This window comes from Pollachius pollachius (genome assembly GCF_949987615.1).
Source record: "Pollachius pollachius genome assembly, chromosome: 3".
Taxonomy (NCBI): domain Eukaryota; kingdom Metazoa; phylum Chordata; class Actinopteri; order Gadiformes; family Gadidae; genus Pollachius; species Pollachius pollachius.
The window spans coordinates 42,438,244-42,456,178 of record NC_136936.1 but is presented as its reverse complement, the minus strand read 5'-3'; the positions used below and the strand labels follow the sequence as shown (position 1 = coordinate 42,456,178).

Below are 17,935 nucleotides of genomic sequence, written 5' to 3'. Positions count from 1 at the left end.
CTTATTCATGTTGTATTAACAGACATCCAGGGTGTTTGAGGTGCATGCTTGCTCACTGGTGGTTTCTGAGGCAGGTCACAGTCCTGCAGCACCATGGATTTGGACTGACTCAGCCGCTCCCCGGGGCTGGAACAGGTCTTCGTCCGCAGCTGCACGTTAGCTGGCGGTGCCACTGTCAGCTGTTGGGGCAGGGGTCTCCCAGCCTTCTGGAGATTGGTGATTCTGAGGGCACTTCGGAGCATTAAAATCAAATAGTATCATTCAAAAATATATATGATTTTGTTATTTAAAAATAATAGTCAATAAAAATGTCGTTTTAATTATCCTTTTTTGAAATTGTATGTGTGTGTATAGGCCTACCTACTAGCAACCACACGTTAGCACTGCCGCTAACTTGACGATTCTTTTTTTATTGAATTTCAAGCACTTCTGTTAGAGGAAATGTGTTTTCTTCTGTTCTTTTACAATGAGACACTCAAATGTTCAATTAATTTATCCATTTCAATACTTCTTATTTGGATCATGTTTGTTTCATTCTGTTCTGCATTACTGTGCAGTTATATCCTCAAAAATGGTGGTCGTTGTTCTCCCCTCAAAGGATATGTTGTCTTTAGGTTCCTGTTAAGTGTGATTGCTTCATCGATGATATTATCTTGCAACATGTCTTTGTGAAACCTGTCTGTCTACCCAAAATAAAGCCGACTTATCGATGACCAAGCATTTAAGCACTATGGATGTGCCTCATGCATCTGCTGGCTGTTTACATTCTACTAGAATGACTAATGGTAAGGCTACTATTTGACAGAAGTGAAAATAATGGCAAAAAGGGAAAAGTGATTGAATATAGCAAATTACAATTCTTTGTCAACCCACAATAACGTTTATCGTAGGGAATTCATTGTACAAACATAATATAATTCATAATGGAGAAAACTATTTTACTAGGCCTAATGATTATAAGCCCACTCAAATTAACCAAACTAAACCACATTGAAAGCATATTGGCCCAGCATCCAGTAAAGAATAGCAACATTTTTAGTAACATTTCAGTAACAAAATAATGAATGTTGTTTTTGAAAAAGGAGTTACATTCTTGTGAAATATCAATCTGCCAGTTATATACCACAAATCCATTTATATTTTTCGGTGCCATGTTTGACCAAGCTTTTGCATACCTTAAAAATATATGCCTATGTACTATAACTGTTCATGTTCAATATAAATTCTATAACAAATCCTAATATTCACAAGTCTATGCATTCCATTGCAGTTCAAACTACAGAGATAAGATAAAGATATAGCTGTGACCTTTTACAAGCCATAAAACCAGTGATGGAAAACGTTGCACAAAAGTTAATTTCAAGGGGGTTTGTGATGGGCCATGTCGTATATTTATAAGAGTTTACAGGAAACAAATTGATCCACTTAAACAGCGGAAGCAACCAATGCCATGCATGCATGTCCCTCTTAAGACAATCTTCAAAGCTCACCCATCTGTATGGCATTGGAGAGAGCCTGTTCAAGAGTTTGATAGTACGGTAATTTGAAGGTCTTTATTCCCTCAGAGGATAACTTATGTATTTGTTCTTATTATTTGTTAAGCTGAAAGGTAATTCAAAGTTCTCCACAGCCCACACATGTTGTTAACACCACAAAAATATCTTATTTTCAACGTTCTAACTCTTCATGCTCATTTGACTGCAAAAAGCAAAAAATTGCGCCCTAATAAGGAAGCAACCGACAAGAAGCTTGTCATACCTCATTCAAAAACAAGCATTAGAACCCATCATGATTCATTTACCACACACACACACACACACACACACACACACACACACACACACACACACACACACACACACACACAGTCAAACACACACACACATACAAATCCCCCCCCCCACAAACACACACAGACACTTAAACCAGTATGTGTCTAGAAGTAAAGCGCTCCCCTACATCCATCCATCAACCTGATACCTCCAATGATATCCAAAATAAATGTAATGTAAAACAAGTGGGATGATCTGAAGGGTCATTTAGCAGCTTCTTACCTTGTCCCTGCCATCCCCTCTGTCAGTGCAAGATTACATTAGAATACGGAACGACTTGAGGGCCCATCAATTTAGAGGAAGTAGTGTTGGTCACGTGGGCCCCTTCTAACCACCAGAACAACAGTTGTGACGTGAATTCAGTGACTTCTTTCTGTGGCCATGTCAGTTTCCTGAATGTTTTGACTCATTTTATTCATGTTTATTATACAGTTTGAATAAATAACAGAATGCTTTTCGCAATACACCTTCTTAAACCATGGATGACTTTTTATCAGACATGTTTGCATTCTGATTCTTCTCAGTCCTCGTCCAAGATTAAAATATGGGCACAAAAAAAACTGCACACACACACACACACACACACACACACACACACACACACACACACACCACCCCCCCCCCACACACGCACACATACATTTGCATAGACAAAGAAATACACTTACTTACATACAAACATACATACAAACTATACATACATGCATACATACATACATACATACATACATACATACATACATACATGCATACATACATGCATACATATATGCATGCATGCATGCATGCATACATACATACATACATACATACATACATACATACACACACACACACACACACACACACACACACACACACACACACACACACACATACATACATACATACATACATACATACATACATACATACATACATACATACATAAATACAAACAATATGCATCTCCACTTATTTCCATGTGGTTTGGGTCAGGTTTAGGGTTTTTTCTTAATTCTGGGACCAACAACTACGTTTTAAAAAAAATCGATTACTGATTGTTTTCACCAGGGGGAGCCAACTCCAGTTTCACCGTGGTAATGCGATTTTCCAAACGTAGAGCTTATTTTAGTATAATAAATCATACATCCATTACATACAGCCTCCAATTTCATTGACTATGTTGTCATTGTAGCACGTTTGAGTTTGTTGGAACACGTTATGAAAACTTTCGCGCTAACAATTTTGGAAAATCTGGCCCTTCTGGGTTGCCATAACCCCTCCTTTTCTTGCTCTTCGGATTTTAGAATAGATGAAGGGACTGTACCTGCAGGAAGTTAAAAAAAAACCTTAATCACAGGAATAATGTTTGTTTCATGAGACACAAAACCAATGCTTATGACAGTGGACGGTTTCCGGTGTCTGTGATCATATCTGGTCAATATTAGCTGCGGTTTCCTACTGGGAAGAGGGTAACTTCTCTCGGCTCTCCATTGGAAAAATGTAAGTTTGAACCTGTTTGTCAAAACAACTTTCAACTTTAGACAAGTACCATCAATGTAGATGTGTGATTGTCGATTCTCAATTTAAGGAAAGGAATGATTGTATTCGAGGTTTGCCCGATAAAAGCATGATTGAAAAGTAGTTTGCGATGACGTTATCCATGATATAAAGTCCACAGCCAATTACATCAATAACAATATATACAAATATAAATGAAACTATTACTTACAACATTTATATAATATAAATAAAATAGACAATTCCTTACAGTAAACAATATAAAACCCTAAACAATATTCAAATACGCAATTCCCACTATTGGCGGAGAAGCAAACAAGGAAGTAGGTGTGTCGTCATCCCAATTTATTTACTTTAGTCCGTTTGTAGTACCATGTATTTAGATGTAGGCCTACATCAAATATGAAGATGTACATTAAAAGAAAAACATAGCAATACACTTGTATTAGTAGTAATCATAATGTGTGGCGTTATGTAAGTATTGTATGATGGATTGAAGTGTCAATATGGATACAGTGTTACAATGAAATGAAAACTGCAGTATAATGATTCCATTGAATCAGTAACAGATACCCCCTGGTGCGTATAAACGGGTTTATATAAGTCCATATACGCTTGTCAGTAGCGGTGACATCCCAATCCATGATCATTTTCAATGTTGACAACATATTTGGGGTCATTGGTGTTGTCTTGTATTCTCCTGATAAATATTGGCTACTAGGCCTACGACACAAAGTGTATATTCAATGGGTGTCAAAGTGCAGGCTATTTGATGACCATATTATTTGACCATTGTCCCACATAACTGGGAGTGGCTTAATCATACACACCGTCTTTAATAAAAATACTGCATTGGATATTATCAAGTTGGTTTTTAATAATTGTGTTTCGCACCCATTCAGCATAGCCCGATGGCGACCCCCGTGGTTTCCCTGCAGGAGCGCTACGAGGCCAGCATGGTTCTGAGCGGAGCCGGCGACGCCCTGGCCTACAATCACGGACACTGGGAGTTTCAGAGAGACGGCGAGCTCATCCACCAGGAAGTGGCCAAGAGGGGGGGCTTGGCCTCGCTGGACGCCAAGGACTTCCCGGTCAGCGACGACACGGTGATGCACCTGGCCACCGCGGAGGCCATGATGGAGGTGGGGAAGAAGGGCAAGCAGACGCTGGCGCATCTGGTGAAGCAGCTGGTGAAGGAGTACATCCGCTGCATGCGGGACATGGATGGGCGGGCCGCAGGTAGAAGGGGGAACTCTGTGATCCTTTGTGTGTTCTGTTTGTTATCTACCCTGTAGTCCACATTGTAGTGTGTGTAAAAATGCATCTATAATTGTCTGTTTTTAAACTAAAAGTTAGAACAGAATGTGAAAGACATGGGAATTTATTTAGAGTGTCAGAAGAGCCTGACACTGGGCCACCCCGGGGGGCATATAGGCGCTCTATATGTCCTGATCGCTGCGACCCGGATTAGATTCCTGCCCGTGGTCCTTTGCTGCATGTCCTCCCCTCTATCTCCCATACCTTCCTCTCTATCTCACTCTATAATGAAGCAAAAAATGTATAGAGAAAAAAAAGGCTGACACTAGTATCAAAAGTAACTGACATACCCCGTCCACCTCGATGCCGCTGCTAAACTCCCTGGTCCCGCCCCGCTCCAGGCCTCACATGCTTATCCAACGTGGAATTGCACGAGCGGCGCAAGGATGGGGACCACAGGATCCCCTTCAACCGCCGGGGCGGGGGTTGCGGCGCGGCCATGCGGGCCATGTGCATCGGCCTGCGCTTCCCCAGCCCCGAGCAAGAAGGCCACCTGATCGCCGTGAGCGTGGAGAGCGGCCGGCTGACCCACCACCACCCCACTGGCTACCTGGGGAGCCTGGCGGCGGCGCTGTTCACGGCCTACGCCGTCAGAGGCTCCCCGCCCGTGGAGGCGTGGGGCCAGGGCCTGATGGAGGTCCTGCCGAAGGCCATGCAGTACGTGGTCGAGACGGGCCACTGCGTGGAGCAGAACGTGGACAGCTGGTAATCAGGCCGCTGTGTTTCGCTGCTTGATTAGGAAGGCGGAAAAATGAGGGGATAGTAAACGGCGCTACGCTCACTGTAGAATCACTTTGAGAAGAACAGCGACAGAAATACATTTCGAAATGGTCTCATTTTGCTGAAATGTTTGGAATATTTAAATGACATAACAATATAAAACTATAATTTTTATTAGGTGTTTCGGCACCTTATTTTTCACTGAATGACTGTCTATTATAAAATCTACGATGTTGATGAAAAAATCTACGATGTCGTGATGATGACTTTAACCAGAGTTTGTCTTATGAATCACTTTTTCGCAGGGACTACTTTGAGAACGCTTGGCGGACTTACCTGAGCCAGCGGGGCATCTTGGAGGGGACGGGGAAGGCTTGCTTTCCGGAGAGCTACGGAGTGAAGGAGCGGGAGAAGTTCTACACCTCGTTGGCCTTCACCAACTGGGCGGGCTCCAGCGGGCACGACGCCCCCATGATCGCCTACGACGCCCTGCTCTGCGCCGGAGACTCGTGGGAGGAGCTGGCCAATCACGGCCTCTTCCATGGCGGAGACAGCGACTCCACGGGCGTCATCGCGGCCGCCTGGTGGGGGGCCACATACGGCTTCAAGGGGGTCCCACAGTGCAACTACAAGCACCTGGAGTACCGGAAAAGGATGAGTAAGGCAGCGGTGCAGCTGCTGGAGCTCAGCTCCAAGCCTTTCACCCAAGAAGCGTGAGGGGGGACTCAATGTTCATATTCGAGTAATGTGGTTTGCAAACATGGGAGTACATTTGAATGTACGGTAATATGATACAATTGATATTGACAATGGAATGGATATGAGATTTTAGACAAACCACAATATATAGCATTGTAAAACGAAAATTTAACACATTGCTCTAATTCTCAAAGCGCTGCACTGGCAGAGGATTGAACTCAAAACAATTCTTCTCACCTACATATCACTAAACGGTTAAGGGCCAAAGTATATCACTGAAATGCTTCTACTACATGAACTCTCTAGACCTTTAAGATCAGTTAATTGTTCTCAGAGTCAAAAGCAGTAACATTAAGCTACTTTGCAACATAGCTGAAATAAACTTCCAGAAGATCTGAGACTTGGTCCGACCAACCCTGACTACATTTAAATCAAGGTTAAAAACGTTCATGTTCACCTTCGCCTTCTGCTATACTATATGCCACTTTAACTTAATCAAATGTTGTAATGGGAAAATTATATTTTCACATTCTGTTTATTTAAATGCCATTTGTTGATTATGCCTTTCGCTGTCGCCCTTTGGGTGGTAAATGGTCAAAGGGTCCAACTGACAAGTCACCACTATGAGACCCCACATTACAATACAAAATCAAATAATGTTTACCTAAGGACAGAGTTTCCTACATTCTCATCAAGGAGAAGAATGCATAAGGGGATCTCTGCTCTCGTGACCGGTATACCCCAGGCACAAAGGTTAACATTGGATAAGGTTAGGAACAGTTAGAGTGATTAGACAGTGCAAGGAATAGGAGACAGCTCTAACATGATGTAGGGGAAACAACATGATAGATTTTTCCATCATACATCATGTGTGGAGCAGAGCTGATGTCAGCATTTCTGAGACCTGTGCCACGGTATTAGAAGTCCTCACATTAGACAATGCGTCGGACTTCAGCTTGTGCACCTCTTGGAGGGGCACAGGTTGATTTCCCATGCAGGGACTTCAGCTTGCTCAGCTCTTGGAGCGGCACGGGTTGATTTCCCATTCAGGGGACTTCACCTTGCGGAACTCTCTGAAGGGACGCAGGCTGATTTCCCATCCATTGGATCATTGTTTGTTATGTTTTATTGTTTGTTGTATGATTGTTTGTTTGTTAGTGTACCACTATTACCCAAATATATGAACATAATTGTTCTAAGTTCGGATTACTCTTCATTCTACCCAGTTTGGTCAGTTTATGATTGACGTGGTTCCGGAATTCCCACCACAATGTCTTCCATGCATTCTTTTAAATCCGGTTTTCATGTGTATTATTGATTATTTTATATCAAGTTGTTAAAGGTCTTATATGCACACTCAGTCTTCCTTTTGTATGAAATGGGCTATATAAATAAAGGTGACTTGACTTGGCTCATTTATGCCTTTTTTTGCAAAAAAATAATAAAATCACATTTGTTATGCATTAACTGTTACTCGCTAACTGTTATTATTTAATAGGCGTACTTCACCAATTATGTAGCAATTGCATACAATTGTAGCGTTGTACTTCACCAGAAGATGGCAGTATATCCCTAAAAGACAATCCAGGCAGCGCAGACTTCCCCTAATGAGTTCACCTCATATGAATAACTTTACACTAATCAGTACCCTATGCTATTTATATAAAAAGAAAATCTGAATGAATGTGCTTAGTATAATCTTCGATATTTTAGGAATTCTAATTATTTTTTGAGATTTTATACTTTTACACTCATGAATATGTCACATAACTATCTGTGTGAACCTAGAGCTAAAGCGCTATTTTTTTAGTTCAAGTGATGCAATCCTATTGATATAAAGGTTGACTTTTAGTGGAAAACCGTTAAACAAACACATGTGAAAAGTAAACAGGGGTTAGGGGACTGGGCTTTTTGCTGTGACATCTGTGGCGATAGGAAGCCAGGGGGCGGTAAAGATAGTATGAGTCTCTGGCACCTTCCTTAGTAGTCGCCTTGAGATATGCTTTAGGGAAAGTGTCACGTGAAACATGAGGATGGATTCTGCTGAGTAAGGCAGACAGGACGATTTGTCGACTGTGTGCAAGAGAAGGAGAAAATGTCCCAAATCATTATTACTGGCGTTAACGGCAATTCTAAACCAAGAATGTCCCCAGCGTTGTCCTGAAAGAATTAAGAAATAACCGTTAAATAGAAAATCATATTGTTGAAATGCTTATATTTTTATGTTTCATTTTGATAACATTTTATATCAGTTCCATTTTTAACATTGATTCCAGTCGAGGTCTGCCTTTGTAAACCTAAATCCAACTGTGTTATCAACACAACTGTTTACAGCTGCATTCAACCCCACGTTCAGAGGGCAGGCATCTGTCTCCCCAGCAGAAATGTTCACTTTGTTTACGCCTGCCCTCGGTTTTTGCACACAGTTTGCTTAGTGACCTTTAGCATGAAGCAAGGCCCTCATACTTGACACAAAGTGAGGAACTGAGGACCAGGTCAAAGACGCTGTGTGTGCGTCTACAGGGGATCAATGTCTCAAAGTATGGATGTGGAAACAGACAGAAATGTCTGTGTCTGAAATCTATTTAGGATGAATAAACTCAACTGAAGATTATGTGATCTAATAGACTTAACCATAAACATATTGTGATAAATCCCCATCCCAAAATTAACTAAGATTTGAACAAAAGGACATATGATGTGCAGTCACAGATACATGCCCCAACACATACACTGCATGGCCCCACTTTAGCCAACAGGTTGGGAGCTGCCAGTACACATTCCTGTGTGTGTGTGTGTGTTGTGTGTCTGTGTGTGTGTGTACCAGTGTGTTTATGTAGCACGTGTGTGTGTGTGTGTGTGTGTGTATGTGTGTGTGTGTGTGTGTGTGTGTGTGTGTGTGTGTGTAAGCATGTGTAGTACGTGTGTGTGTGTGCATGTGCGTGTGTGAAACCTGCTGCCATTGTAATTGGAAGAAGCTCAATCCGTCTTGTGGCGCTGGCTAATAGGCTGAACATACGAGAGACACACACTCTGCTTCGCTCAAACATGTGATCACAAGCCCCCGCCAAAGAGGTGAGGAGGCTTACGAAGATGATGTTGGTTCAAACAGATTATATTGCTTACTGTGTCATTAAATAACAGCTTTTCTATACTTGCCCATCTTGATTGGGTCACAAATGTCTTTCCAGTGGTGGCTTTGACCGCCACTGGACTTTTTACGATTTTGCAGGTCATATAGTGAGCTGGAAGTACAGCACACTGCAAATAGAAGACATTTGGCATTCCCAGAAAACCCTATCATTTAAATAAATACAACTAATTGGAAAAGCAAATCAAATTGATAGAGCACATGGACCCAACTGACAACACATGGCTATTTGCTACATGACATTCTAAAACCGCTTATTGAAAAAAAAAAAAACAGTCTGGCGACACATTGTTTACACAAGCTCACAAACACATTTACCCTTTCACAAATAATTGGGTCAAATTACAAACCAGAATACAATTGAACAGTTTCAACAAAACAAAACAATGGAAACGTTAATGTACCATTGAAAGAGCATTATGTTTGGATACATAAAGCTAAATGTTTGACACCAGACATTTAAAAATTGACAGATAAATAGAGTGAACACAACATCTGACGTAGATAAATGTCACTGTATCTGGCGTCTATGTATTTTATCTTATCTTGTTTCCCCAACAGAGGTGCACTGGTATGATGATATTATAATACATTGTAAGTGCACTAAGTTGTTCTCTGCAGCAGCTGCTATTAAAAGGTATTGTGAAAGAAAGAATGCACATTAAGAAGTAAAAATAACAAGGAGAGGCAGAAGTGAGTCTTCGAATCATGCACTTGCATGATGGAAGGCTCTTCAAAATATTGTTGCGGACACCAACACATGCTCATGGAGTTTGGGCACAGGGTTTCTCCGGAGGACCCAAGGGACTGGGTGAAATGTAGCCCCTGTGCGTCTCAATATCGCCATAAAGCAGTCAAGGAATGCCCAGTTGGCAACTAACTCTGTGTGACTATGTGTTAACACTATTCACATTTGCCTCGAAAAGGGAGGGCTCATTTCCGTTTAAAAATGTTGAACAAACCACTGGATACGCCTTCTCCTTTTAAATGTTTCCCTCCCAGTAAATCATGTGGAAACCTGCTTATTGGACTCTGGGATGTAGGTGTATGATGTGGCGACGCAGGCTAGTCAGATGTGAAGCTTAGGCAGAGGAGCCAGAAAGGCCTCTAGCCGAGAATGTCAACAGTGTAATCACATGCCTCTCCCTCCTTGGATTTACAAAAAACGAACAGCATGCCCTCTGCGTTATCCTGTCACCGCAGCGCAACACATGGGGCTGGCTTTGGCGCTGCTTTCCGGCAGGCTAGTATGTATCACAAATTAATGCACTCGCCATAGTCACGGCTGAACGTATTGAGCAGCTCCTTCCCCATTGTTGGAGTCGAGTTGTGTCGCGTCGCAGAAAGGGTTTGTGGGTAGCTGGGGGGAGGGTTGGCGGGAATTCTTCAGGCTCAGTGGTTTACCGTGCAAAAAACGTAAAATGACACGGTGTGGTGGTAACTGCCTGGTATTTCTCCTCCCCAAACAAAATGGTGGTTGTAAAACCACTGCAACACAAATTACAGGTCCCAGACTTTCTGCTCAGACCTTCAGAGCAATGGAAGCCTGAGCAGAAGGTCTGTAATCCATGCAAGGAAGGGTTCAGACCGGACCCAATAACAGAACTGTATCCGTATTTATCATGAGTTCATTGTTGGAAGCATGAATGGTTTGGTGTGTTATCGACCTTTAATGAACACAGTCTTAAGGGTAAACAAGCACATCTGGCAGAAGGCTTGTGGCATCTTCGTGACACTCTACAAGCAGATGTTAAGTACATTTTGACATGCATGGAGTGTTACTATCAAGCTAAACGCCTTCATCACGGAACATTGCGACGGCATTAGCACACATCCATTATGTGTGTGTGCCGAACGGCCCTTCTGCTGAACAGATGAAGAAAACATCTTGATGAAGTCAATTTCAGGTCCTCACCCCCACACATCTTCCTCATCAGTTCCCTTTAGTCATCCTGCTGTCATCCCCCAACGCCCCTCGCTTCCAGTAACCGTGATGACACGGACCCAACGCGTCCCGACCAGTGAACAGTGTAAGCCCAGCATTCATATTTAATTTGGGGTTTGTGAGTGAGCGAGAGAGCTTGATAAAGAGTGAGAGAGCGAGACAGCAAAGCAGGGCTTAACAGAGGGTGGGGGGGGGGGGGGGGGGGGACTGTAATGCCATTTTGACAGCTTGGCAAAGGAGCGGCGTGTTTTATTCATGCCAAGGGGTATTCTCTAGAGGAGGGGTGACTGACACACACACTCACACACATACAGGCACACACGCACAGACACACACCTATCACACACACACACACACACACAAACACACACAGGCACACACACACACACACACACACACACACACACACACACACACACACACACATACACACACAGACACACACACGCCTAGCACACACTCACACACACACACTCACACACAATAATACACACTGACATCCCTCTCGGGGAATGACACAACTGTCCATGACCTTGGATTGCTCACTGGAGGCAGGAAGTCAATTTTTTAAGCATGCTGCACGTGCAGCAGTGCGGTGGACCTTATTACTTATTAAGTCATATTTGTTGTATTCTGTCATCATCATCAAAGACTTTGCGGCAACAGCTGGGAGATTTGCTGCCCAGCTGGAAAACCGTGGAACAATTTGAGTTTTCTTTGTAGTTTCAACCATTACTTACCGCCCCTATTGCGAGGGAAAGGGAATCTGTGAACCAAAGTGTTAAACTTTTTTGCATTGTTAACCCGGCCCAGCAGCCTATAAAACAGAGAGAGAGAGAGGGAGACAGAATGAGAGAAAGTGTGTTAGAATCCGTCAGAGGCCTCAATGGGATGAATATATTTTATGAATAATATGTATTTCCCAGCATGGATACATTTAATCAGGTCTTATATATTCTCCCTTTGTGGGCCTTTTTTTATGCACTACTTGCTAACTAAATGAGACCAAAGACCAGATTTGAATCACTTTATTTAGTCTCTCTCACTCCATGCATTGAAATATTTATTGGACACTGTGGCTTTATTAACATCACTGATAGTAACATTGTCTACTAATGCCTGCTACTAAATGTATGCCTTCAATCAAACCAAGTTTTAAGGATACCCAATGTTTAACGCTACAATAAGATAACTAAGAAAAAGAGCTAAATGCAACTGATATTAAGCTCATTTATCACGCATAGTTTACGGATAATCCTGTGAGGAGCTGGTTTTCCACCGGCAGCAAGTTTGATTATAGTGAGTCATGGTTGTCAAATTGATCAATGACTCAATGGCCAAAGATGTCAGGCCTTTGACCACCAGATGTAGGCCTCAAATGCTGAGCGGTAGAAGGGGATGATCATGGGGTTTGGGGTCGTTGTCACCATCTGGTTGTGCTGGTCTACTGTGGCATTAGTGTGTGATATGCGAATGTGGTGGGGTTCACATGTTAAGTAAAGCTATCTGCTAATGTCATTTGTTAACCCTGGAGAAAACGTTAATTCAAAAGTTAAAGTTCACACTGTGACCTTCACGCCATGAAAGAGATTGCTAGCAGCCAAACCAAGAGCCAGTTGGTACTAGCCTGGGGGCGCAACGTGTTGCTGAGTCAAAGAAGTTCCCAGCTTTGCGGATAAGATGTACATAAATTAAGCAGCTTTGAACGCCCTCTTTGATGGTTTGTGTTCATGACACAAGGACTTCCCTGCCATGACATCTCTATAAGGGAGATATCAAAGATAGCCAAAGTGGAAAGAGCTTATTCATACATTTTTCAGTGTTTCTGTTTGTGTCACGATAGTGTTGCCATAGCCTACGCATGTTTGAAGGTAATATTTATGCCCCTTAAAAAGAGTGAATGGTTGCTGGCCAATCACAAACCAGCATGGCTCTCCAATTAAAAACGGATCCTGCTGAGCTGGAGGAAATTTAAAAAACTTTCTGTACACGCTGTGCCCCTTTCAGATGAGCCCAGGTTTAATACCCATGTACTTATTTGGGCACACACTTAAACTTCCCTCTCAAACTTCCTGATGAGTGCCCTAAGCTAAAGTTGAGCCAGCAGGTAGCTGGTCTTAATTTGGTTTGGTTTCATGTGTTTTAGGGGAAAGAGGAAATGGAGTCCACGTTTTAAACTGCCGATGGACGTTGTATACAGTAGGAGTGCAGTATCATAACTTGGTTGAAGACTTTGAGATTTGTAGCACTTCATTCCCATAGCTCTAAGAAAGCAAATATTGTCCTTGAAGGAAAGATTATGAGGGACCTCATTAACTTTAGAAGAGATCCTGTTAATTTAGATTTATTTGGCCTTCCCAGACCATTATGCTTCTGTAGGGCACAGCCATCTTCTCGACAGGAAATGCTAAGTAGGAGGAACGGTTACAAATTGATATGTGAATGTGATATGTGAATTCCTGTCAGAACACTAGATGTGATTGCAGTGAAAGACACAAAATCAGGCACAACTGAGGCAGAGATTTTGATGAGCTCTGACCTCTGGAGAAAAGTAAGTTCAAATTCTCAGTCTCTAGTTGCAGCTGTTAAGATGTAGCAAGCCATGTAGATGGCCTGATGGTTAATATCAGATCTCTGAAGTTCAAGAAAGAGAGATAGAAATGAATGAATAAATAAATTAAAGAGTACAGTTAAGAGTAATTGTACAAATATGAACATAATTTACACTGACAATATTACTGAATTATTATTAAAGGGTTATGGTTTGAACTTGAATGGGCTCTGTGGGGCACCTGTTGAATGTTTTTGTCTTAGCAGACCTAATTTATGTCATAGAACGTATTTTACTTCAATCTTGAATGGGTTTTTGGGATGTTTGCTGTGAAACTTCAGTGGAATGTAGGTCTGGTATCCAGACCTACATGTTGTTTTTCTCCTCAGGAGAAAGCAAAAGGTTGGCATCTTGTGGTACTAATTGCTTATGCAGACACACCAGAGGTAGAATTACTTTACTTTTGAATTACCTGATTACTTTTTAAAACCAAAATAGGAAGCACACAGATGGAGGAGATCTGTCTGATGAAACATTTAAAGTGTAGAAAAGAACAAGCAGAATAAGAAGTAGAAGAAGTAAACATGAGCCCTGCTGCGAATACAAAATAGAGCTGTTGCCCCACTAACCTAGCGGTTAATGAGGAATCCACTCAGCTGGCTGTTTGGTTATATTTGTACACTCTTCATCAAGCCCAAACAAAGAGGGTGTATAAAGATGGCAACCCTCAGGTGGCAGATATATCCCGCCTCTGTTTGCTCTGTAACATTTTCTGCTCCAGTTCCACCTCTCCCCCCATTGGGCACAAACAACCCTGGCAACAAGAGGTTCTGCGGAAAGGGGACTGGATGGCTGCCTCAGTGACACGGCACTGTGCGGCACGCGCGATTGGCCGGCCGGCGTTGGCATGATAATATGCGCCACCACTTGAGATTATGAACCAAAAGCTCAACTCCACCTTCCACCCAACCCTCTGACTGGAGTGAATGGAAATCTCAAAACTGATCCTGTGGCAGCGTATGTGTAGATGTGTTTGTATGAGTGAGAACATGTGTGTGCAGCTGTGTGTGTGTGTGTATCTCTGTGCATGTGGTGTGTGTGTGTGTGTGTGTGTGTGTGTGTGTGTGTGTGTGTGTGCGTGTGTGTGTGATTTGTGTGTTTCTCCTTTTTGTATCCTCGTGGTACTCCAAATGACTGTGTGACTTATGAATGACTTAAAAAAAAGAAGCCGAGGAACTCAATAAACTCTTTGACCCCTACTGACCCCGGTGGCCCCATAATCAGAAGCAGGGGAGTGAACGGTCTTCTGCATCAAATGTTTTCACTTTTAACTCTGCACACCTCAGTGTCGAAGCCTTTGAACACCTACCTGCGTCTCCTGAAAAGCCTTCCACCGCCTCCGCCTTGCAGACACACAGACACACAGACATGCACACACACACACACACACACGCACACGCACACGCACACGCACACACACACACACACACACACACACACACACACACACACTCACACACACAAATATTCCTCCAAAACATAGGAAAGCCAATTTGATACATTCTTTGTGATGGCTGGATGTGGGCCGTCATCTTCGCGCTTCTTTCATTTCCGCGCCTCAAAGACTCCCAATGTGACTTGGCAGGGGAGCTAGTGCCTTCCTGAAGCATGCAGCCCTAGGAGCCTTTGATCACTCTGAGTGGGGGCGAGAGAGAGAGAGAGAGAAAGCACGAGAGAGAGAGAGAGAGAGAGAGAGAAAGAGAGAGAAAGAGAGAGAAAAAGCACGAGAGAGAGAGAGAGAGAAAGCACGAGAGAGAGAGAGAGAGAGAGAGAGACAGAGAGAGAGATTGAGAACAAGAGAGAGAGGAAATAAAGAGTGACAGAGAAGGGGAGACCCTGCACTCTCAGTGTACTCACTACACATTAGAAAATAGTAGTTAAACACACTAAAGTTCTGTTTTGTGTTTGTGTGGCTTGGTTGATCTTTGGAACCAACTTACTAATTGCTGAATTTTCCTCTCTGGGAGTTACAAAGTGGGTGGGAGAGCTCTGTCTGTAGGGGAGAGATGGTAGGGGCCGTGGCTCTCGGGACCTGATTAGAAGACCGGTGAGTTTGTGGCAGGTGTCAATATACTAATTACCATCGTCTTCTCTTTAAACAATGCTGTAACCAGTCCTGCGAGAGAAAATTAGAGTTTGAATGCAGGCTGGACGGCAGACTTTGAGTCTTCCATTTGAAGGTTTGAAGGTTTTGAACCATAGGTCTGTCTCCTCATTTACACTAATATTGAACATACCGACATGGCTCCTGCCCAGGGAATAGCCATGTGACAATTAGTATAATGTACCGTTGTAGCACTTTGCTTGCAGTATAAATAGAGCAGAATCAGAACAAAGCTTATCATCACGATGGGTCTAAAAGTGTTGGAAAGGCAGCAGCCGGGATGAGAGGGCGGTGTGTTTCAGCGGCAAGCCTCGGCCTCCCAGCCTCATTAAAACCTTGACCTGCCAGGCGGAACCCCTCTAATTAGTGGGGGGCCCTGCCAGTAGGCACGGAGAGCCCCTTAATACCAGGGCAATGAGGATGGGTCAGGGGGCCCTGAACTGGGAGGTAATACCCCCCCACCGCACACATCAAACAGCTCTTTGATGCCCGTGACACTGCATTAGAGCTCTGCAGGTTAGCATGGGTCACCATCCAGAGTTGTTCTCTTTATTGAAACCACATGCGAACACATTGAGAAGAAGTCAAGTCATTAAATCAAAGTGGTGAAACACCTACTGTTGCTAAGAGGGTTTGTGCTGTGGAAGTGTGTTATATTTTTCTGGTTGAGTTAATGAGGGATGTAGATTGGAGGAATCGGAAAAGAGTAAATCAATAGACCTTAAGATCTAGAGATAGATATATAGATTGTACAATTTTTTCCTCAAAGGGGAAATTAATGTTCATATACAATGAGGTGCATGTTTGAATACAGTTTATAGACACAGTACACAAGACGACACAAGACACCTTATTACTTTCAGTCACATTAAAAACTGTGTGATTGTATGTATGTTTGTATATATTTATGCGTAGCGGTTGGCAGCTGTGAAAAGAATTTAGAAATTAGCAAAAACGCCAAAAAGTGGAAAAGAGAATTTATCTTCATTAAATTAATCCTAGAACTCATCTTATTTAAATTGAAGGAAACTGAACTAATTAATAACATAATACAAATGACTCACAGTTACAGTTACAAAGGACATATATTTGCTGTGGATGTATTCCCCACTTGGATTTCTACAGTGAAACAGAGTTTCTAAACGTATTACCGGTGACCTAGTCTCCACAGGACTTATTATTTATCTTCTTCACATGTCTTCTGTCCAAGAAGACACATGTGGACCACTTGAAGATTAATCATGCAGTCTGATGACCTGATTTCCCTCTGTTCACTGGATACCACTGGGTACCGAAGAACAAAATAAATACGAAATAGGTAATGCATATTAAACACATTTCTGACATCTGGGTGAACTTTTGCCCTGCATCTTCTCATTTAATTTTCATAATTCATCCGAGACAGAAAAACGCTGCGATTACTGGCTTTAAGCAATGAAACAATGTTTTATTGTGCAATTCTACATATACAAATACATGAGAACATCTTGTGAACTAGGCAAGCATTGTTCCAAACTGAACCCCATGACGTGGAAAAAAGAAAAAAGGTCCCAGCTCCCAAGGCAATTAAAACTGCATTACAGCACCACCCGTGTCCAACTGCTATTCCTTCCCCCTTTTGATCTTGTTCCACAGGTGTTCCCCCTGATACATCTCATGTGTTTGAATCCAAAAGCAGAAATGAGTAAATGAAGGACACATTGGGGTGTGTGTGTGTGTGTATGTGGGGGGGAGTGGAATGGGGGAAAGAACTGTGTTACCAAAACACCTCTAAGGCAACAGAAGAAACCCATAACGCCAACTTGACCGGACAATGATCTTTGAAAAAAGAAAAAATGGAAAATTGCTCTACTGCGGGGTATACTGTGGCTCCAAACCGTAGGTTGGGGAACCCACTTGGGGTCCCCTTATATGCATACGGAGTCGCAGGTGATGCTGCCATAAGCTTTACATATTTGATGATCCATTTTAAGGAAACTATTTTTCGTTTTAATGCCCGCAGGCAGCTTGTATATACAAACTGTCTGACTTATGATTCACTGCAACGAGCAAA

At 42.6% G+C, this 17,935-nt stretch overlaps 2 protein-coding genes across 3 annotated transcripts in view; one reads left to right on the top strand and one right to left on the bottom strand.

Annotated features, from left to right (window-relative positions):
* arhgap15 (Rho GTPase activating protein 15) overlaps positions 1-2,123 on the bottom strand; it is a 43,198-nt gene extending 41,075 nt beyond the window's left edge. The window contains exons 1-2 of one of the 2 annotated variants that reach the window (XM_079732025.1): positions 2,055-2,123; positions 57-222 (exon numbers count right to left, since the gene is read on the bottom strand). In XM_079732025.1, the coding sequence (XP_079588151.1) occupies positions 57-222; positions 2,055-2,068 (180 nt within the window). In that variant the 5' untranslated portion in view covers positions 2,069-2,123. Of the gene's footprint in view, positions 1-56; positions 232-2,054 lie in introns of both variants that reach the window. The other variant, XM_079732024.1, reaches the window with a different exon arrangement.
* A 995-nt stretch (positions 2,124-3,118) lies between these two features.
* LOC307072489 (ADP-ribosylhydrolase ARH1-like) lies at positions 3,119-7,482 on the top strand. The gene is made up of 4 exons (XM_079731797.1): positions 3,119-3,317; positions 4,238-4,574; positions 4,994-5,357; positions 5,678-7,482. The coding sequence occupies exons 2-4, from the start codon at positions 4,247-4,249 to the stop codon at positions 6,087-6,089; spliced, it is 1,104 nt and encodes a 367-aa protein (XP_079587923.1). The 5' UTR covers positions 3,119-3,317; positions 4,238-4,246; the 3' UTR covers positions 6,090-7,482.
* The last annotated feature ends 10,453 nt before the right edge of the window (positions 7,483-17,935 follow it).

Bases quoted from the DNA above. Each gene is read 5' to 3' on its own strand.
- LOC307072489 (XM_079731797.1), top strand. From the start codon at position 4,247: ATGGCGACCCCCGTGGTTTCCCTGCAGGAGCGCTACGAGGCCAGCATG. The intron at 4,575-4,993 runs GTAGAAGGGGGA...GCCCCGCTCCAG, and splicing joins CATGGATGGGCGGGCCGCAG to GCCTCACATGCTTATCCAAC. The intron at 5,358-5,677 runs GTAATCAGGCCG...ACTTTTTCGCAG, and splicing joins GAGCAGAACGTGGACAGCTG to GGACTACTTTGAGAACGCTT.